Source organism: Pseudopipra pipra, chromosome 6 (genome assembly GCF_036250125.1).
Source record: "Pseudopipra pipra isolate bDixPip1 chromosome 6, bDixPip1.hap1, whole genome shotgun sequence".
In the NCBI taxonomy this organism is placed as follows: Eukaryota; Metazoa; Chordata; class Aves; order Passeriformes; family Pipridae; genus Pseudopipra; species Pseudopipra pipra.
Window position 1 is genome coordinate 12,660,820 of NC_087554.1, and position 22,481 is coordinate 12,683,300.

General features: G+C 42.6%; 1 protein-coding gene across 1 annotated transcript in view; it reads left to right on the top strand.

The window, feature by feature from the left end:
• RIC3 (RIC3 acetylcholine receptor chaperone) overlaps window positions 1–22,481 on the top strand; it is a 61,837-nt gene that overhangs the window by 11,379 nt on the left and 27,977 nt on the right. The window contains exon 3 of the mRNA XM_064657404.1: window positions 20,283–20,352. Within this exon, the coding sequence (XP_064513474.1) occupies window positions 20,307–20,352 (46 nt within the window). The 5' untranslated portion in view covers window positions 20,283–20,306. The remainder of the gene's footprint in view (window positions 1–20,282; window positions 20,353–22,481) is intronic.

Sequence of the window (22,481 nt, forward strand, 5' to 3'; positions counted from 1 at the left end):
TTTTCTGTGGCTGGTGATGGATGGCTGATGCAGGAGTAGGCTCCAGGGCTGCCTTCCTTGCTGCAGCTCTGAGAAGTGGAGTTTGGGATTAGGTAGAATTAGGGATTTATCCCTCAGCATCCTGCTATAAACCTGCCTCTTCTCATGGTGTCTCTGCCAAGTTTTGCAGGGATTTCTTGCGGAGTCACTCCTGGTGACTTCTCTGTTGTAGATCACCAGCCAGTGGTGTGGCTGCCCCCTCCCCAGTGCCTCAGCAGCTCTCCCAGTGCGTATGTGGGGCACAGGGGCCATACCTGGGGCTGTGCTCGGTGCTGTGCAGCAGGTTAATCTGAACCTGCAGTAGGATCGCTGCCCTGGTAAATCACACTGCTCAGGAGTTCACTAGATCAACTTTCTAGTTATCCTAGGCCTTTTAAAGGGCTCTTCTTTTTTTTTTATTATCCAATTAACTATACTTGTTAATAAAAAAATTTCTTTTATATAAAACCGAGCAAATTTTTTCTCTGCCTGGAGTGACATAAATAGACCTTTTCATATATGGCTTCAGTGTCCTGGGACTGATTTGTGGATATATATTGCTGCTTAGAAAGACTGTAATTTACAGGTGATTGTTTGGAGGACTTCAAATTACCACCACTCATATATATGGATATATAAATAAAAAATGAAGCTTCTCAGGACATTCTACATAAACAATTTTCCTGGGAAGAAAAAGGATTCTCAATAAAAATAATAATAATAAAAAGGCAAGTTTTTTTTATATCTATGCCTCTACATAAAGTAAGGGTAGATTACTTCAGTCTTTCATTTTTATTTCAGCATTTCTGGACCATTTCCTCCAATATTTTATCTTTTTTCTTCCATCATATATAAATAAACTCTTCTTATATTCCACTTCTGGCGGAACTGGCAGGTTTGGGGTCTGGAGGTAGCAGAAACCCTGCTGCCCAGCCCTGCCTGCCTGCACTTCCTCCAAGAATAGGGATGGGAAGGATTAGCTCCAGCTGCCTTAATGAAATATCACTTCAGCCTCTAAGTTTCTCTCACAGAAAAATACATACATGCACAAAGAGAAATACTTTTGGAAGCTGCTTGTGATTTTATGGCCCTGTTGCTGGGAGCTGCTGACAGTCTCTGCTCTCAGCAATCAGGCTCTCTGTTAAAGCTGGATACCATAAAGTCACTATTTCACTTTGGAAGATATTTCTGTAAAGTTTTTTTAGCTTTCCTGGTCCAAGACAGAGCCATGGCTCACCCAAATCAGGATCAGGGGTCTGCAGGAGCGGCCAAAGGGCACATCTGCAAGATGAGCCCTGAAGCAGCACCACTGAGCACCCAGAGCTGTTTTTCCAGCCTCCAAATGTCTGTGCTTCAGAGGCAGCTGTAAGTGAGAGTCATACTGTAAGGTAGAGGGATCTTTTCTGCCCCTAATTTATCTAGTTGCCCTTTTTTTTTTTTTTTAAATTCTTATAATCTTTGAGGCATCTGCAACACCTATTCCATGGGTCTGTGATTTTTTTTCCAAAGTTGTAAACAGATTAATGCAAGTTTAGATGACTTTATGTGACCTGAAAGTAGATAATTTAGTGGTAGTTAATGCTCCTTCTTGCCCATCAGAAGAGGGGCTGTTTTTAGTCTCTTTATTAAAGCAAGCAACGAAGTCTGCCTTCAGCTTCCAGCGTGCACTTCCAATGTAATTTAAGGGTTTAAAGAGGAACACAACTTGTGTGGAGGAAAAGGGATGTCAAAGTAAAAAATCCCATGCTTTTAATTGAGATTAGTTGATCCATATTCCATTACCAAATCCTGTCCCGTGGCTGCTGTTCCTGCAGAGCCAGGCAGGATTTATCAGCCTTGGTGCTCGCAGGCTCCCTTGTGCTGCTGCTCTCCCAGGGAGCCGTGAGGAGTGAGGTGGGACAGGCTGCTGTATATCACCCATCTCCTGCTCGCCAAATGATGATTCAGATTCACACAGAGATCTATAAAAGTCAGTGGTTTATTGCTGTCTTGTATTTCTGTATTAACCACCTCGTTATCATCCCAAATGGAGTATAAATCCGAGGGTATCCAGTTGCTCAAGCCTGCGTGCTTGTGCTCCCCCGCCTCCTGCCTTATAAATCTTGGCTCTGGGTAACGGGAGGGACCCTGCGGTTTCCCAGCTCGGGAGCAGGCAGCGTTCATAAAGGACCAGTTTTCTCTGCTTGGGGCAGGACAGGCAGTGCTCCAGTTGTCTTGATCATGTGTGTCTGCTCTGGTGGCTGAGCTGCCGGTGTGGGGGAGCAGCAGCACTGGTGCTTCCTGCAGAACCCAGGAACAAAAGGCATTGCCTGCTGCCAAGCTGTGTATCTTACCCCTAAAAGCTGGGAGATGTACAGGTCCCTTGGAGAATGGTCTGTCTTTGGAGAATGGTCTGTCTTTGGGGTCTGGGGCTTTTTGTGTGCAGGGTGCTGGCTTTGCTCAGCCCTGTGGTTGCTGATGGAGGCCAGTTATTAAGTGGCTGGGAACCATTCAGAGCAAGCCCCAAATAACCCAGCCAAGGCTGCAGGACACCTGCTTTGGGCACTTGGCATCTTGGTCTTGTGATGGAAAAAGCCTGAAATAAATAATGAGGTTCGACCAGGCTGGGTCAGATCATGTCTCAATCAGCAGCAGCAAGAAGCCATGGCTAGGAACAGGATGCACCTTGAGGTGCACGGGAGATTCAGTGCTCTGAAAAACCCTGAGGATGGCCAGTGAAACGTCTCCTATGCACTGAAAGGAGTTTTTATGTCATGTCCATAGTTCACCACATGTCAGAGTCAGAAATAATTGGCAGATGAGGTGCATGAACTTTTGATCTTTGCCATGATGTCTCATCCCTGGGAACATGTGCCATTAGCAGGAGACTTTTCCTGTAGTTCTAGGCTAACATATGTGCTTCTAAGTATCAGTGAAGAATGCTATTCTTAACAAGGAAGTATAATTTTCCTAAAATACATCAGGAAAAAAGTGCGACCTTTGGACCAAGATCTCCCAAAGGCAGCACATCTGTTGGCCTCAGTAGGGTCTGTATCAACTGGGACACTTGTCCCACAAATGAGAGCTTGTGCATTTTATTGCTCAGCTATTAACTTTGTAAGGACAGGCTGGCTTATGCTGTTATGGTTTGGGACAGCTCAGATAGGACTAGTGCAGTCTGGCATCACAGCTTCACTGCTGTCAGATATAAATTCCCCACATTTTACTAAATTAATCCTTTTTCTATCCTGTTTTCATTATGAAAAAATGAGCTAATTATTTAACATTTCCAAAAGACTTCAACTGAGCCACCGCAAATCTGATCAACTGTGGAAAAAAAAAAAAAATCATTTTTTCTTAAAATCCCTCTCTCCTCAGTGAAGAGTGTGGCCTTTCTCTTCAGGCTAGTGCTAGATGCTGAAAAACTCACACCTGCGCAGGAGCTTGGTTCACTGTACCCCCTTCTGCCCAGCCACTCAGTGTTTGCATCATAACAGTTCGATGTGATGGAAACTACAGGTGGAGAATAAGACTGAAGGTATTACAGAATCAAATAGACTAATGGAATTGTATGTAAAGAGTGAGCCAAGACGTTGCTTTTCTCAGAGAGCTTTTCTTTTTTGTTTGTCTCATTCATTTAGTGAGAGGAGACCAAATGAACAATGGGGAAAGCAATATAATTTAAAAATTATAAATATTTTCTGTTTCTGCATAATAAGGAGCATTTTTTGAGTAGCTGCCTCTTAAAACCTTCACCTCACTACTGGCTATTTTTGCTGCAAGATCCCATCCAACACAAAGTGATGAGTTTCCCAGAATTTGATAAATTACACCCCTTCTTTGCAAATTATTCTCCTTCAATCTTCCACCACCTCTGGTCTTGACACATGTGCTGGAGAGGGCGACAAGCTTTTAAACCTCATTTAATGTGCGTAACCAAGACTTGCAGAGTTTTCTGGGTCTCTCAGAGGTCACACTTCTCAACTCTGCATGCATGCTTTTTAAAAATTATTATTATTATTTTAATCACAATGCTGCTGCTCCTGAGCTGATTCAGGCACCCAGGTCATGTATATTCTAAAGCAAAGCTTTTGATGAGGGGAAAAAATATCAGGGACATATACATTAGGGACATAATGAAGAGCCTGTTTGATGCTGTGTCCAATGCTGAGACTGCCATGAGGACATGAGGTTTTTCTTCTCCTCTTCCTCCTTCTTCTCCTTGTCCGTGAACTGCTGAACATCCCTCATTGCCTCTCCTCTGACACCGAGTTCCTCTCTCGTTGCTCTTCATTATTGGACACTGAAACATCATGTAGGTGCATGAGGTGGTTTGTTCTGTCTCTTATTTCCCTCTTTTGGGTCTCTTCTCCCCTCAGAAACAACCAGTTCTCATTTGGCATGTTCTGGGCTGTTGGCTTCAGGCAGGTTTTCCCTCATTAACCTCTGAAGATACATTGGTAAAATGTCAGTGTCATACTTCATCATGTGATGAGAACCATTATGTGCACATTGTTAGGCCTGGATTCATACCTACACCATCTCTCTTTGGCTCTCTGGGAGCCTCATATAAAGATCAAATATGATGTTATGGATGATGATTAGAATGAGCAGTCTTCCTTCCCCTCCTGCTCCCATTCCTTCTTTTGGTTTTTTTTTGGGGTGGATTTGTTTGTTTGTTTGTTTATTTGTTTTTGTGGGGGTTTTGTGGGTTTTTTTTGTGTTCTTTTTTTTGGTAGGTTTTTTTGTAGGGTTTTTTTGGTTTGGTTTGGGGTTTTTTTGGTAGGTCTTTTTTTGTAGTTTGTTTTTTTTTTTTGGCACAGATGAGTCAGTTCAACTGCTGCCTTACTCTTTCATGGACTGACACCTAAACTCTAAAGTAAGTCAAAGGTCTCCATTGCTGGGCCATGCAGGCTGACCCAAAAACATGCAGAGTAATGCAGCAGCAGCACACCCTCACCAGTGATGGACACAGCTGGCTGCTGGCTCCTGACCAAAATGTGGAGGCACTGGTTTGTTCGAGGGAAGGGAGAGAGCCCTGATGCCAAAATTTTTGGAAATTCATGCTCATGGGTACAATCTCATACTCTTTTAAGCCCTGGTCCAGCTGCTCTAATGTAATTTTGGGCTCCTGAGGCCAAGTCAGCACCAGGAGAGAGTGAGAAGAAAGATATTTAGTCAGGAATGAAGACATTTCCCCAAACCTCCATTTGTTTTTGGGTATACTTTTGCTGGAGTGTCCCCACGAGCACACTCAGCGTTGCTCTGGTCACTGCAGACTCCTCCAGGCAAAGATGATTTACCCTGACTTTGGAGCTGTCACGAATGAAAGGCACTTAACAAATGCTTCTGAAATAAGAAAACCTCTGTACTCCTCTCCTCGTCATTCACTTTCAAATTGATAAGTTAAATACTGTACTCCAGCATAAACATTTCTCAGGGACAAAGTATAAACATTTCTAGTGGAGTGCACTTAATATAATTTTGTTTGCCAAGTGGCGCTGTCTCCTCCCAAGCTATGTCTATGAGAGGGTTTTATTTAAATGGAGATATAAATTAATTGCACTCAGCACAGCCTCTCATCCCAGCCCTCTCCTGCATCTGTACCCTTGGACTCTGTGAAGGGAAGGGCAGGTGGGAGCTGCAGCAGGACAGCCTTGGTGAAATACTGGCAGGACATCACCGAGCTGTTCCCCTGCCTGCTGCCTCCCCAGGTTCCCTTGATTTATTTTTTTTTCCATTAGAAGAGATGTGACTGTATTTGCTTTAGTTAGATGGATGCAGATGCAATTTCATGAAAGACTTCCTTCCCAAGATGAGGGTTAATGCAATGTTTTGTGACCTGGCTATATAGTGATGGGCGACACCAATTCTCAGACTGGATTAGATTAATATATGTCAGATATTTTAAGGTTTCATTCATTCAGGAGAACAAAGCCTAATTTTAGACTTTGATTGAAAGCCCGTCTTGGTAATAGCATGGCTAATTTCCTTTCAAAATTGGGAAAATTTAAGTTTTGACAATGTCTTAAACCAGGCCCAGTTATTAACAAACCTGACATCTGTCTGTCCCTTCTCTACCTGAGTTCCTATTTAGGTACAAATTATACAGAAACTGGTCAAACCTGACTCTCCTCTGATTCCTACTCTGTTATGCATTTTCTTCATTCCTGAAAATACTTTGGAAGAAAGTAAGGAAAAGTTCTGCCCTTGTGAATGGAAATCAGTTTTCCAGTCCAGACTAAAATTTGCATGTTTTGCAAAGAACTGCAGATTACCACAGCCACAGGCAGGTGTTGTGAGTGCCATGGATGGAGCCTCTCTGCCTCCATCACCCCAGAGGAAGGCAGGCAGTCACAGACTCACAGAATCATAGAATATTAGGTCCGAAGGGGACACCAAGGATCATCTGGTCCAACTTTCTTGGCAAAAGCACGATATGGAAAAAATGGCCCAGCACCCCATCCAGCTGAATCTTAAAAGTGTCCAAGGTTGCAGAATCTATCATTTCCCTGAGGACATTATTCCAAAGGCTGATTGTTCTTACTGTGAAAAAATTTCCTCTTGTGTGTCACTGGAATATCCCCAGGAATAACTGGTAGCCGTTACCCCTTGTCTTTTCCATGTGTCTCCCTGTAAAAAGGAAATTTCCATCTTCTTTGCAGTCAGGAGCTTATTAACTGCTTTGGTGTTTGTTTTCTTGTCTGTGAGTTGCCAGAACTGCTACATGGAAGATTTTGACTAAAAGGTTTCTTCCAAAGCAGTCTGACCTGCTCATTATGAAAGCCAAGGGGAGGTTTGAGGCAGGGGTTGGAGATTTCAGCTCAAGTGCTAGAAGGTCCCATGGATGCCAGCACACTTGAGGCCCCTCTGAAGCTCTGCACAGCCCTTCCCTGCTGGGAGACTCAATCTGTCAAATCTGCAGAAACAAGCTTGTTCTCATAAAAAAACACAGCAGAAATTTTATGGTACGAGTGGAGAGACATACAGCCAGGGTCTTGCTGCTCGTCAGAAAAATGGCAGCTACCTTTTGTACAACTCTTGCCTTCTTTCACTTTTTTTACCTTTAAGATTAAAAACCTTCCAAAGAAGGCTTACAAGGTTTATGGCAGAGGTATACAAGGAGCGAATTAAAATTCCATAAATATATTTGCTGGCTAAAATTTATATATCCTGTATTCCTCGGGTATCTAATTAGATCCAAGAAGAAAATAGCCCTGCAAAGGATAGGCATTTTGTTCAAATAATTTTTAAGAATTGAGCTAAATAATGGCCATTTTATACTGCACACAATATAATTGTTCTTCTTGTATTGGGGAGCAGTTATAAATTATCTAGTATCCCATTCAGTCTCGTTGCCACGCCAAGTACCAAACAATTGTGAATGTAGTTACTGGGCATGTAAATTCGCGGCTTTCTGACAGCTATACCGTTATTGCCGCTGCTAACTAACATTCTGCATAAAAAATGCAATCCCTGGGAAAGAAGGAGCATTTATCTAAGTGCTGACATTGAAACATTCTGAATAACTCTTTGAATCATTTGTACTATTATGGGGAGAAAATGTAATTATTGTAATCAGCCTTGAGTCTGAGGCCATGTTGTTTTAAAAAAGGAAAAAAAAAAAAAAAAGAAGGGAGAAGGGAGGGGGAAACCAGATCTGAACAACGAAAATGAACCTTGATAATGGAGCAGCCTTGAATTCCACTTCATTTATCACACTAATGGATGTCAAGATGACCTCAATCAAACATTTTGTTTTCCAGTTTTAAGCAATGGAAAATGCTTTTTTTTTTTTCCTCTGGGGAAAAAAAAAAAGGAAAGTTATTTAAATTGTTCCTAGTAATTACATTAGAGTAGAAGGTCAAAGTCAATATGAAATAATATCAACCAACCTTTTGATGAGTCTAGTCCAGGCTTTTTGCTGGCACAGTTTACATATCTCTATAATCCTAGTGCAAGCCTCATCTTTCTCTTTCCTTATTCCTTATGTTTTTATACTTAAATAGAAATTGCATTTTGTGGTGTTTTTATTAGTTTTCATTTGGAAGCCCAGTAGTACTTCATCTAATACTTTTAAGTAAATGATCATGTGGTTTAAACACCACTTTCCTAACTAGCATATTTCAGGATTGGGAATAGCCGTAAAAAAGGCAGAGAAATCTGAATAAAAAGAAGTTTATGACAGCAGCACTTCATGAAAATGTCTCAATTCACCTAGGCCAGTCTTGTGAGGCACATCAAATGGGACCTGGGGTAGGTCCTGGGCAAAACACTGTGAAGGTGGGCCCTGTATCCAGATGGCATGGCAGGATGTGTTGATGAGGGAAGAGCAGTAAATGTTGTCTGCCTCGACTTCAGCAAGGCTTTTGACACTTGTCTCCCATAACATCCTCGTAGGTAAGCTCAGGCAATGTGAGTGAGATGAATGGACAGTGAGGTGGATCAAGTACTGGCTGAATGACAGAGCTCAGAGGGTCATGATCAGAGGAATAGAGTCCAGTTGGAGGCCTGTAGTCAGTAGCACTCCCCAGGGATCACAGCTGAGTCCAGTGTTATTCAACTTGTTTAGCAACATGGATGTAGGGATAGAATGTGCTCTCAGCAAGTTTGCTGATATACAAAGCTGGGGAGAGTGGCTGATACACCTGAAGGCTGTGCTGCCATTCAGTGGGACCTTGACAGGCTGGAGACTTGGGTGGAGAGAAACCAGAAGTTCCACAAGGGCAAGTGTAGGGTTCTGCACCTGGGGAGGAATAACCCCAAGCACCAGCACAGGTTGGGGGATGACTGACTAGAGAACAGCTCTGCTGAGAAGGACCTGAGACTCTTGGTGGATGACAAGTTGGCTATGAGCCAGCAGTGTGCCTTTGTATCCAGGAAGGCCAATGGTATCCTGGGGTGCATTGGGAAGAGAGTGGCCAGCAGGCTGAGAGAAGGGATCCTCCCCCTCTACTCAGCCCTAGTGAGGCCACATTTGGAGTACTGTGTCCAGTTCTGGGCTTCTCAGTGCAAGAAAGGCAAGGAGCTGCTGGAGAGGGTCCAGAGGATGGGCACAAAGATGATTAGAGGTCTGGAGCATCTCTTTTATGAGGGAGCTGGGCATGTTCAGTCTACAGGAAAGAAGACTGAGAGGGGATCTCATTAATGCATATAAATATCTCAAAGATGGTGCCAAGAGGATGGGCCAGACTCCTTTCAGTGGTGCCCAGCAACCAGACAAGGAGCAGTGGCCATAAACTAAAACACACAAAGTTTCACCTCAACACAAGGAAGAACTTCTTTACATTGAGGGTAGCAGAGCACTGGAATGGAATAGGCTGCCCGGGAAAGTCATGGAGTCTCCCTCCCTGGAGACATCCAGAATCCACCTGAACACATTCCTGTGTCATCTGTTCTAGATGACCTTGCTTTGGCAGGGAGGTTGGACTGGATGATCTCCAGAGGTCCCTTCTAACCCTAGCAACTCTGTAATTTGAATATTTCAGTTCAGTAATATCTCTACAATGGACAAGAGCATCCAGATACCTGCACTTCTCCTCCCCATGACTGGTAAAACTGTTGGCTGGATCCAAATTTATCCAGGGCCCAGAGCTGCCTCTGCTGGCTTGTCATCTTCTGGATAGTTCTGGATGTTGTATGAAAGTGTCAGTCTCCCCCTCAGAAGTGGTGTGACAAGCTGTTTTTTTTATGCTGCTGTGCAAGTGTAGTCCATAATTTGCACCAGTGTCACCTGTATTTTGACTCATTTAATTTGGCAGACCAGCACCTCTGTGGATCCCCAAAGTATCTGGATTTTTAATGCTGGAACTTAAAAAAGTGCTTATGTTAGTGTCTTTGGACAGCAAAAATACCATGGTTTATTTAAAAGACATCTTTCTTCTTTGGAAAAAGATATGATGCAGTAAATGATTTGTAAGCAATTTGCTACAACCCTCCCACCACAGGAAGAGCATCACATGACAGAACACTGCAGGCTCACTTCACTGTGAAGCTCTTGGAGCAGTCTGTGCCAAATAAACTTCTTTGAAACAGTCACAAATCATCCATATGGTAAAATATCACCTTACCTCTCTTCGCCAGTAACTCAGTGTTTAGAAAAATACTTTGCAAAAAAAGTGAACCATGGATGTCAGGCCATGGAAGGGGCCCTCCTGCAGGATGTGCAGAGCCCAGCTTGCCCAAGTCCCCTGCCCTCCCCAGTTGGGCAGAAAGTATCTGCATGGCAGAAAAGAGCAGGAGCAAACAGGTAAGAAGAGAGGAAAGATGTGCAATGCCTAAAAGGATGTATAAGAAAGGCAGGGCACAGACCTCAGTGTCTTTCGTGGGAATAACAGCGCAGTGTGTAGCAACCTCAGGCTAAAAGACAGACCAGTGAACATAATAGGGAAAAAAAAGTGTGGACATCTTTAAGTTAAGCTTTTAAGAATAAATAAATCTGTAGAATGGGATATACATCAGCTGCCTCCTTCCCCCTCCCTTCCTTCCCCGCCCCCAAACACTCGCTAAAGCGATTGGAAACATTTGGGTCTGAAAAAAAAAAGGGAAAGCTATAAGTGCTTTTTCTTTCTTTTTTTTGCCAAATCATGCAGAAGATGCTGGCAGCTGCAAAGATTCAATTATACACAATGCAAAAAATAATTTAAAAAAATAATGGCACTTGAAAAAAAATTGCCTCTCCAGAAATTGCGTGGAACAATAAATCTGTTAATTAGCTAATTAATATTCAATTGGGGTCAGTGGGCTTAATAGAACCTTTTTCTGAGACCCAAGAAATTTTCCAATCACAATGTTAAGTCTGCCCACTTTCATTATCATCTAAGCACAGGCAGCCCTTATCAGGCCGCCAGACGCCCGGGAACAATGCGGCACCATTATCACGCCGGCGCAGCGGGTGCGGGTACCACAGTCGGATGTTGCAGGCTGTGAAGTAAAAATGCTTGAGCATTTAGGGTAATTGATATATGGGTTCTGCTGTATTGTTTAGGGCTGTTTGTTTGCTCTACTGGTATTTAAGGCAGCGGAGCATCAGAAGATTGATTTTCATTGGTTCCCATTTTTTTTTTTTCTCTTTTTTTAAGGGAATCGATGACAAGTTGTCAGTGCAGGACCCTGACCAATAGCATCTGGCAAGTCCCCCCCATGGCACAAGGGCTGCTGTTGGCCAGGCAAGCATGGGGCAGTGTGCCTTCCACCAAATCTTGTCTGGCAGGGATGCTGCAGCAATGCTCACCTCTGTGGGACGGACATTAAAACCCACATCACTATAAAAATAGGACACATTTAAACCAGCATTGCTATAAAAAATGACAAAGTGCAAGATCTATGTTATGAATGGTGGTAGCTGCTTTTATTTATTTTTCCAAGGGTCTGCAGTTTTCTGCTGTAAGGCCTGCTGTACTTTTCTTCCCTCGATATCAAAATATGGAAGCGAGTCTGTTGGCTTTGGGTCTCCCCACTGCCCCCCATGTTAGGAGAAGGCTGTAAATTACAGCTTTTAGAGTTCACTGGACTGAATACCATTGTTTATGGTATTCCACAACATTTCATAGAGCAGTTTGTGATTGAAATTACATCTGTTGTTTAGCTGGCAGTAAATCCTCCAGGTTAGCTCAGAAAGGCCGTCTAGGTCCAAGCAGTTTGACACAGACTCCTTAAATCACCGTCCCAGGCCCCTGGCATGTACCACACTCTTGTGATGATTAGGTTGTAAATGAAAAATACAGTTGGAGTTACCTCTACAGAAAGGGGACTTGATCTACAGGACCTACCTGCCCCTCCACTTCTTCACCAAGCTTCATCTCCACACGCTGCTGCAAGTGACACCAAAGAGGGTGAAAATTGCCTGAATACTTTGCAGCTTAAAGTTTCTCCAAAAACTTGTCCATCAAGGAGCAATTCTGCTTTCCCCTCTTGGCATGGGTCCCTCACCAGCCCTACATTTTTTTGAGAAATGGTCTCGGAGAGCTAAAAAAAAGAGATTTTTCACTGGAAATTTGGAGACTGGGAAATCCTTTTTCTTTCCATCTTTCTGCTTCTCGCAAAGGATCCCTGTGACCAATATTCAGGGCAGAATATAATTACCTAAAAAGAAAAACTGAGAGTTTTGCAAGTATTTCCCAGGTGATGTAGCTGTTGGTTTTTTGTGTACTTGACTTGAAACTAGAGACTCTGAGTTATGGATGGCTTATCCCCGAATCTGCTGGAAAAGAACATTTCCAGTGATTTCTTGCCAGTGCAGCTATAGGTTAAATGGTTTACAGGTGTGGGCCTTTCATGGTGGTGGCTCCCCTGTCTTGTGCAACCCAAGGAAGTTTTCTCTGGCACTCTCAGGAGGACAGGGGTGTTTGTTGGACGGGATTTCTGGAGGAGATGGGAAGGTGCTGCACATGAGGGGACGCCAAGAGCCCTTCCCAGCCATCAGTAAATGCTTGTGCTTTCCCTTTAGTCTTGCTGTGGTTTTTCTGCTTAGCTTTTTGAGACCAACTTCACTGTACTCACAGACTTCATTTTAGGGGCATGGGCTGGGGAGGGGGAAATCAATTTTTTTCTTTCTCCTTCAACTTTCTTGCAAGTCACTGCACTTTCATATTTATTTCCCGGGTAGCCTCTGTGCAATTATTCTGATTAGATCCCTCTTGCCACTTCTCTGCTATAGCGTGCTTACCCTAAACCTTAAAAAGAAAATAAAAGCTGTTATTTCCTATTTTCATAAATGAAAAGATGTTTCAAGTATTGCGAGACACTGAAAGAAATTCTGCAGTTTGAAGATACTTCAACTTAACTACTAATTGCAGGGGACCAGTGGGCGTAATTTTGGCACTATATTAGCTTTGCCACTCCATGAATAATTTGCATACAAAATGCTTTATTTTGGCAATCTATTAAAGAGCTATACAGTATTTGTGGCTTATCGCATTCACGCAGGAAGCAGGATCCTTGGCCATCTCGTTAAATTCTGTTGATGCATAACAATTTAAAGCATGGCACAAGCTGGTATGACATTTAAAGATGCCTTCACTTAATTATATTACACAAATATTGGGTTGTTTATCCTTGGGAATAAAGTCTTTTTGAAGTCAAAGTTGGCATGCGTATAAAGGAGTGAATTTTAACTGATCCCTCAAGTGGGCCTCCTAGCTGCAAATTGGGGTTCTTGCATTTTTTAAATTATTTGTGATAAGAAGTATTACACTTTGAATACAGCCACTGGAGTTTGTTTGGTACTCCCTCCCTTCTTCTCCCCTAATGGAAAATACGGTCTTTAGCAATAAATCGGCACATGAAACCAGAGGGGTAAGTGGAGGCTGGGGTGAGAAATGGGACAAACAGTGGCAGTTGTAACAGTTTGTGGCTGCAAAAAATCCTCACTTTGGTCTTAAACAGCAAGAAAAAATCATGTAAGAGTGTATATACAGACTGTTTGCATAGAAGCAATGGGGAAATGAGGGTAAAAGAAAAATCAATGCTTTTTTTTTTTATCTCCAAAAGGATAATCAGCATGAAACAAACACTGGAGTTTGGGTTTCTCTGTAGATAATAAATTGAAAGGCTGCAAATGTAAAATTCATATTGTTCACTTTAGTGGGGTGATCACATATTCTTCAGTGGTAAAGATACTTTTATATAAATATATCACGTGCAGAAGCTGAAGGGAAGAAGACTCAGAGGAGGCTGGGTAGAGGGGTCTCCAGGCAAGTAAAAGGGAGAGATCCTACATGAGGAAAATGAAACCATTCTTTTGCCAATGTTGCGAAGAAAGTGTGACCTTTTTGTTCTGTAGATGGTGTTAATAATAGAGAATTAATCAAATTTTGGCTCACTGGAGAATAAAAGAGAAGATTGGTGTGTGACCAAAACTCTGCATTGGAGAAGGAGCCTTCCTCTACTTCCTGCCCCACTTTGACCAGGGAAAAACTAAGGCAAAACCCAACAAACTACTGAACAATCCTGCCTATCCTTGCTCATAAGTGAATAGGATGAGCTCCAGGTATGGACAGACCATCATGTAGAGGGTCACTGCACATCAGTTGAGCTACGTTGAATGGCTGCCCATCCCTTTCTAGATTTATTTTAGAAGCAAAATGTGGTGGCTTGAAATGACTTTATGTTTGTTGGGCTGGGTAATCAGAAACGTTCAATTCACCCAGTTCTCATGTAATGTAGGAAAACATACGGTATTTCACTCTCACCAAAACCAGTCACGGAGAAGGCAGTCACTAAACCCAGCTTGGAGTGCTTGTCTGGGTAGTTGTAACTAATATTTTTTGTCTTTGGTTTAGCTGAGATACTCTCATAGAAAAATTAACTTTATAGCACATTTCTTAACATACTCAGCTATTTAGAGGAGGTTCAAAAATGGTACATATATATATATTAATTTTAATTCTGTTCTTTCTCTTACTCAGCTGTAAATCTGCTGGCTGCAGCTCTGAGCTGGGGTTCACCCAGGAACTTCTTTGACCCTAAAGTCTCAAAAAGCTGGAAAGAAGGGCTAGTCCTGGCATGGTGGCCTCATCTCCTTCTTACTTGCCCTTTGCAAAGTTGCACTGCTGTGAATAAGTATCTTGAAAATCATGCAGGCCAGTGGGAATTGGCACTGGAGGCAGAGCTGCTCATTTTGCTCAAGGAGAAGTTTGGGTCCTCGATCTACTTTTGGCTTTGTTGTGTGTCCTTCCTATAATTAATTAACTAATGAGCTGATATGAAGTAATTTTATATATCTTGGACTATTGATAAAATCAGTGTTGAGTATATTAGCAATTAGGAAACTAAGAGGATGGTAGGAATCCTTACGTCCAATTAAGTACTCTGATTTAAATTACCGTCCTCCCATTACCCTCTGTTTCGATCTATAAACTGTCCCTTGCTGAAGATGGATGTGTATAGATGCACTCCTGGAGAAGCTATGCCACGTCTTGGACTATCTGCCAGTGCAGTGGGATGGATCCGTGCACTGGCACAACAACCCAAGCCCCAGCCAGGCACTCAGACAGACGGAGGCGCCTGAACGTCTTCAAACATACAAGCATCCTTAGCCTAAATCCCACTGGGTTTTGGGAAGGTTTAAGACCCCAGCTTTGTCCTCAGATCACTTCATGAGTGCTGGCACATCTTATCACTGCTGGTCCCCATGGCCAAAAGTGATGGGATGTGTTCCTGAAATGGGCAGACATGGAGAAGGGTCTGAGTCTCTCTGGTGTCCCTGAGTGGTGCAGCCCCACTGAGGTGGCCTGACAGCCAGTGTGGGACTGGCCCCGGGTACTCTGTAAATTAGTTAGGCACATCAACAGCTTTTCAAATCTGGCCTTACAGCTTTGGTCCTCAAAGTGTCATGGAACCAGCCTTTAGCTGGTTATGGCATTTCCAATGACTAAGCACAGGTGAGCAACTCCCACTGGTGTAACATTTTATGGGGAGTTGGACATTACCTAATTTTAAGGGTCTGCACCAATGGACTGGCTCAAGTTACTGTCTGAAAGTACGTAAGTATTTTAAACCTCTGGTCTTCCCTATAAACTGTCAGAGGACTCATCTGTTACTAAAAAAAAAAGGTAGTAATTTTTAGTCCTTCTAAGTGGGAAAAAAAAGGGGGGAGAGGGGGTTTGCACAGAAATATTCTTATGTATCAGAGAGGAAAAGTCTGCTTAAAGCACTGCTTTGTAGCCATGTAGTCAGATCTCCTCCTGCAACTGTTTCTGACACAAATTCTGACACAGCATTCAGACCTACCCTGGTAAACAGCATATTCTTTACTTGTTTTACCAAGTGCAGTCCTAATTTTTATCTTATACTTTCTATTTGTTGTGAGATTTGGTTGAATAAATTCTAGCTCCGTAATAAACATCTCTCGGAGTTAATGGACCAGCAGAGAGTCTGCTGAGCTCCAAGCTGCACCAGCGATGCCAGTGACTCCCAGGGAATTATTTGCAGGTGCAGGCACTTGGCAATGTCGGGGTTTGCCAAACGCAAGCAGTAATGACTGGCATAAAAATTTTGGCTGGTGTGTTAGATAAGCTGGGCACGCTGCAAAGCTGCAAAGCAATGGCTCACAGATCTCCTGCCCCCAGTTCAGCAGCAGTTCCACCAGATATCTGTCTGCCATCAGGAGAAGAGCCTTGTTGCTGTAGTTGTAACACAGGCTGTGGCACAATGTGATGCTCTGTTGCACAACCTCTAAGGACGTAACAGGGATGATATGGAGGAAAGTGAAGAAAACCTGTACCATCAGTTCATACTCATTAATAACTGGGATTTTTTTCACTTTCTTTCATTTCTCTTTCTTAACTTTTTTTTCTTTTTTTTTCCTTCGCCTTTTTTTAAAAAAAATTACCTAATGTAAAATTGACAGCACCGATTTTCATAGCTACATCAATTTTTAGTTGCAACAAGTTAGGAAACAGAAGATGTGTGCACACTGTCATCATTTGTCCCTGCTGTGTGAGCCTACAGTCCCAGCCCTCACAGCCATACCTACCCAAAAGGCAGGTGCCCAGCCTTCCAGGTTTTCTGTGGGTGTTGTATCAGGCACACTCAGCCTTGGTCCTTGCAGGATCAGCCAACTGCTTTTTCTCCGAAGCTTTTTCGATGTGTAGCTAGCTTGAGAGTGGACTGTGCTGGTGGCCAGGATCAGAGCTGAAGGGAGTGGGTAAGGACAGGCAGGAAGTGCTGGGATGGGGGCCCAGGTGGGAGGACACACACAGGGTGAGTACCAACTCACGTGGCTGAGCTGATCTTGCATTCTTCAGGGGCTTTTTAATTTCAGTGGGCGAAGCCTGATTTGCAGATAGAATTTGGGCCTTTGGGCTAATTTTATTTAATCTTACAAGATCTCCTGAGAGATTTTTAATGGGAACTCTGTATTAACTGTCCCTACAGCTGCACATCCAAAGATTATTTAAACTTGAATGTCTTCTCAGCCTGCCACTGAAAATCATAAACTATTACTTTTACCCTTTTTGCCAGGCCCTTGATTCTTCCTTTGTCCATGTGCTGTTGTAGCCCCAGTGGCTCTCTGTGAGGTTGTCTCCTCCTCTTAGAGTTTCTGACAGTGGGATTTTCTAAAACAAGACACACTTGTGTCATTCTTCTTTTCCTCAGCTGTAGGAACCATCTATCAGTAGTAGCAATACTGGTGAGCCCGGAGTTTTCAGATAAGCTTTAAACATATAAAATGGGGACTGTAGCTGAAGCCCAGGTAGCAATTGGAAGAGGCCAACCAAGCAGAAATAAAAGACACAGAGGGGTTGAATGACTTCAGTGAAGACACATGGAAAGTGAGCAACTGCCCCAGAAATAACAAGTCCCATGAGACCTTGGTTAATGTTCTGCTTTTTGATCTGCCTGTCTTTTGGTGACTAATCCTACCTGGCACTGAAGGATGGATGTGCTGTATGGAGTTGGGCTGTCCATGGATTTCTTGCATAAGAAGAATGGCATTTGAATCACACCCTAGAATAATCTTCACTTGAGCTTATGTGGGAGGTGCACGTGCCTTCAAAGGTGTAGGGCTTTACTTCTAAAAATTACCTTGGTGATAATGGATGACTACAAACACCCTCTCAGTATTATTTATGTAGTTTGCTTCTAACTCCATTCTTTTTTCTTTTTTTGGTAGGGGTGTTGGGGTGTTCTTCTGGGGTCTGGTTGAAGTTTTATGGTCTGCGCATTTGCACACTGTCAGGTGTGGGCATGAGAAAGGCTTTACCCTCGACACTTGGCTGTTTCTCTCATGTGATAAAAACCTGCTGTGCTCTTTTTGCTGGTTCTGATGCCCCACACTCCACATGTACTTGGCCTGTTTGGTGCTTTAGCATTAAATCATTGTTGTCCACACGTACAGGGTAACATCTCCGGGTAAAATGATCTGTGTTGGCATTGCTTGCACTCAATGACAGCATTTGGTTCAAGCACTGAATTAAATCCCAAGTGGATATAAACCGAGGTGGCTCTGCTGACGTGCAGTTCTCAAGTCCTGCCTAGCCATCTTCTTACCCACCAGTGCAGAGTCATGCCATGGTCTTCATGAGGTTGGTTGAAGCACTGCTGGGTCAGAAATCAGTATAATTGATGATTTCCTTCTTCCTAACATGATGGGTATCAGCCACAGGACATGAGCTCCTGTTTGATTAGCTCTTAGTGTTGACCTGTCCTACTCATATGATGCACAGTTTAATATGTGGAATGTTATATTTGAAAATTTATTTTTTAAATACCGTATTTATATGGGGTTTTTTTCGTAAAGTCTAAGCAATAAATTAAAAGGGATAAATAATGGGTAGATACGCCACAATACACATTAATTTCTTGATGTTTTTATCATGTATGTAATGCAAAGTACCATAACCAGTTACTTCATCATCATCATTAACACTGAGAATTAAAACTTACATATATAAAATGTTATTATGCAACACCTTCATTTTCTTCTGGTATCTTAGTTAGCTCCATTATCACAAATGAGATACACTCTCTTCTACCAGCACCCACCAACGAAATGGTGTTCCCATGTAGTATGGGACAGGGTTCAGCACCACCTAGGAGGGATGCAAATGATATAACGTGTGTGCTTGTAAGGCTGTAAAGAGCATTGAGGTGCTGCTGCTGCTGTTACAGTAAATGAGATTGCTGTTGACATGGCTTCCCACGAATTCCTATGATTTGCAAAAGATGATGTTGAACAGCCAATTATGTTATATTACTGCTGACTAAGAAACAAGGATCTAATCTGAATCTCATTGATGCTAATGAACATTTTTACACTGACTTCAAAAGGTGCTGTTGGATCAAGCAGCAAATTATTTTCCTCCAGGGTATTTAAATTTTGATTGTGCCCCACAAAACTAGAATCTCTGGGGTCTAATGAGCAGTGCATAACTCTTGCCCTGTTACAAGGAAAACGTAGAGGCTGACATGGATGAAACAAGGTGGTTCTTTCCTTCTGCCAGCTATTTGACAGTTGCGACAAATTGTCCTCTGCCATGAGGTCCTAGTAGAGACTCAGTTGTTGGTACAGAGGGCAGGGTCAGCAGTATAAACTTTCAGAGCTTCAAAAAAAACTCCAACCACAAGGTGTTTCTATAAAGCACATATTTCTGGCCTACTTGAATCCAGCTGTGTGACTTTCAGGTCAGGAAGAGGAATTACAATACAATCTTAGCTAACTTTTGATTCTCCACAAAAGGTCTTAACAAAATTGGATGAGTTTTATATGAATATGTTAGCAGGGTGTAGAATAACTCTTTGCTTGCCTTCTTCTCACTGAACTGGTAGGTAGCCTTTCTAGTGTGAATAGAGGCCTTTTTTTTTGTAATGAAAGACTTATGAAAATATAATAAGTGAATGGAAAGAGAAGCACAGCAAGTTCTGCATCTTTTCATTGATCTGTTATTTTTAGTAAATCACATGTAATCATAACACAAAATCCTTGAAATATGATGTGACAAAAATAATCAGAAATCAAGCTCAACCTGAAAATTAAAGGCATCGGCTCACACAGTTCACGAAAGCAAGAACATATTTTAGACAGTCTAGTTAGCATACTGCAATCTATTTAGCAATGTAGTTAGCATACCACTGCATCTGCTGCAGTGCTCTGTTCCTTATTAATTTTCAATACATTTGTTCACCTGCTTTATACTTCAGGTCTGCGGGCTGCTGCCAGATGTGCTATGCCATTTCCTCGGATTGAGTCCAGGGTTTACCGTTCTACTCGCCTGATACTGCAACTCTTTCAACACCTGCCCTTGCCCCAGGCAGGGGCAGAGGAGATGGGTGTTAGGAGGGCAGTTCAACATCCAGTGTGAACACATGAGGCGAAAATTAATTATAGCATACACTATATGTGATAGAAATGAGTTACTGCCTAATTATGTCTCCTGTTTCCATTCAGATGATTTAATGCTTGTTGTGAGCCCTTGGGAATTCAGACACACTTTAAAGTTGTAATGAGTGCTATCATTATTGCTTTTGACAGTCATTGAGGTATAATTATCTGATCATATATTTAAAAAAAAATCAAAACTTGTTATATATGAGTTTTAAACTGGCAAATTACGGAATAGTCACCTTAGGAGCACAACTGCTCTGCTATTTTCTGTAGTGGCACTGCCATCTCCTGGAAAAACCGAAATTGTGCTTCCAAATTTTTCACCTTGAAAGAAACTTCTCAAGAGCAAGGGAGAGGTTAAGTACAAAAGCCAACAAGCTCTTAAATTTAAAGCTTTAGGAGTTGCTAAGGTGCCTGGTTTCAGCATAGAAAATTTTTCTGTTCTTTGTTATTGCAGGATTGTGCTGAGGAGCAAGAATGGATGTGGTGTTTGGAGTGTCGTGGGCTACTTTTATCAAAAGGAGATGGTAAGAATAACTAGATGCTCCAGCGGTTTGGTGTTTCTTTACAAGGCGTAAGTTCCATAAACACATAATGAATTGCCTATCAAGAAATTGCGCACTATCACAGGCTGTTACCCAGAAACAGATGCTTTCTGATTATAGGATTTTAGCAGTAAAGAGGTTTGTATTGCAGTTTTCATCTGAAAGGAGATGGCATTGTATATTTTTGTCTGCTTTCTTGGCCTTTCCTGAGCCACCCTGTGCTAATTAGCACTGACCATCCTACCAACTTACTAAAAAGGGGTTCTGGCTGTGGTTGAAGGATTTCCCCCAACTCCAGACACACCTCTCATGTCTCTAGGTGCTATGCTAATTTTCTTACTCAGATTTTACATTTGTCCATATCCCCAGTTGTCCTCTGCCCCAGTACCAGGTTTTCCACCCAGTTTGGACTTTGGACTGCCATGTGTAACCTTCAGCTTGAAGGGGAACTGTAGTAAGAGCCACTCACACTCTTCCCAGGCTCAGCTTCACAGGCTGGGTGCAAGGTCAGATAGAGGATGAAGATGTGGCTCTGCCCACAGTAGAGAGGGACTCTCTGCCTTAGCTCTCTCTTGCAGAAATGAGTAGGAGATGGGCACCCACATCTCATGTGGGGCTGCCCTTCCTCGGCAGACCGGCAGGTGAAGCGTGTTGCTGCCCAGCCGTGTTGCTGCTCAGCTGTGCCATCTCACGAGCAGGGCTGAAATGCCCCTCCAGCTACCTCACCCCTGCCTTTTCTGTTTGCACAGCCACAGGGCTATGGGAAGAGGGCTCTTGTTCCAGAGAAACAGTTTCTTAAGGCTTCCTCAAATTATGGATTTCCATTCAACTACAAAAGATTAAATCCTTCCTCACTTGCTTTTTTCACATCACCTATGAGACCGTGCACTTTACACCACACCCTCCAAATTAGAATACAATTCTAAGTACTTTTGAATTTACCAGGCCTTGTTTTCAGGCCTGGTATTTCATATGAAATATTTTCATATTTTCAGTCCAAACCAAGTGAGTTTTTTACCCAAATTCCATTTACAATTGCTGTCTCTCTGCTAGGTAGGAGCTATGTGTGAACTATTCATGTTTTATTATCCTCACTCTGCTCTAATGGTGGCCCATCACTCCTACACCTGCCTCAGCTGGGCCCATTCCCATCTCTGCAGTGCTGGAATACAGGTATGTTGGATGCTCAGTCAGCCAGCCACACACAGCTCCAAATGAACAGTTCCCTCTCCCATCACACTCTGTATGCTGCAGGGATGCTGACCTCAGAGACATCCAAAAATTGGATTCACATATTTTTTTTCTGCCTGTGATGCATGTAAGATGTCAAAGCTGCTGCAGAGGAAGTTGCTATCAATTGGTTGCCCAGCCTGTTCATTTCTTACTGTGCATAGTGTTGAATTGCTCTCTGAAATAATCCTCTGGATAGTAGGATTGTGGAAAGTGGCACCCACTCCCTTGACTGTGGTCAAAGCAAAAGTAATGTCTGATCTGTTGAGGATTTTCCATTTATTAGAAACATTTAATCTGCTCTGCAAGATTTTTATATCATACCTTGTCGTAGACCTTTTTCTTATAAAAGAGAGGTTTCCTCTTAGGCAAGAAAACTTTTCCTGTGGTATTGTGGGATATGTTCATGCCAAGTCGATTACTTGGTAGTCTCTTCCTACAACAGCACCACTGACAGATGAGGAACATTTGCACGTCTGCAAAAAGAAGAGAGGCAACAGACTCTTTTTCCTCCCTGAACACATTTATTCCCTACAGCCAGCAATACTTTTCTCTCAGGCTTAGAGCAATGTTTGATATTAGTTTCACAATAAGCCTATCTGGAGACAACATCAGCAATGCAGAGTTTTTACCCAAGACAGATTGTGAAACCAAATTGCTTCTGTTTTTCTAAGTATTCAGATGGGCATCTGCCAAGATTCCTCAGTCATGAGACACTGCGAGTATAGTTCGAACTGGCCTCGTAAATACGGACAGGAATTCCTACAGCACTCCAGAAATTTATTTCTGAAGAGCTCAGATTTTTCTAGCAAGTCATTATCCTCTCAGTTATTCTGTACTGAGTAGCCAACAGTGGCCTCAAAGCAAAACCACAAAACAGA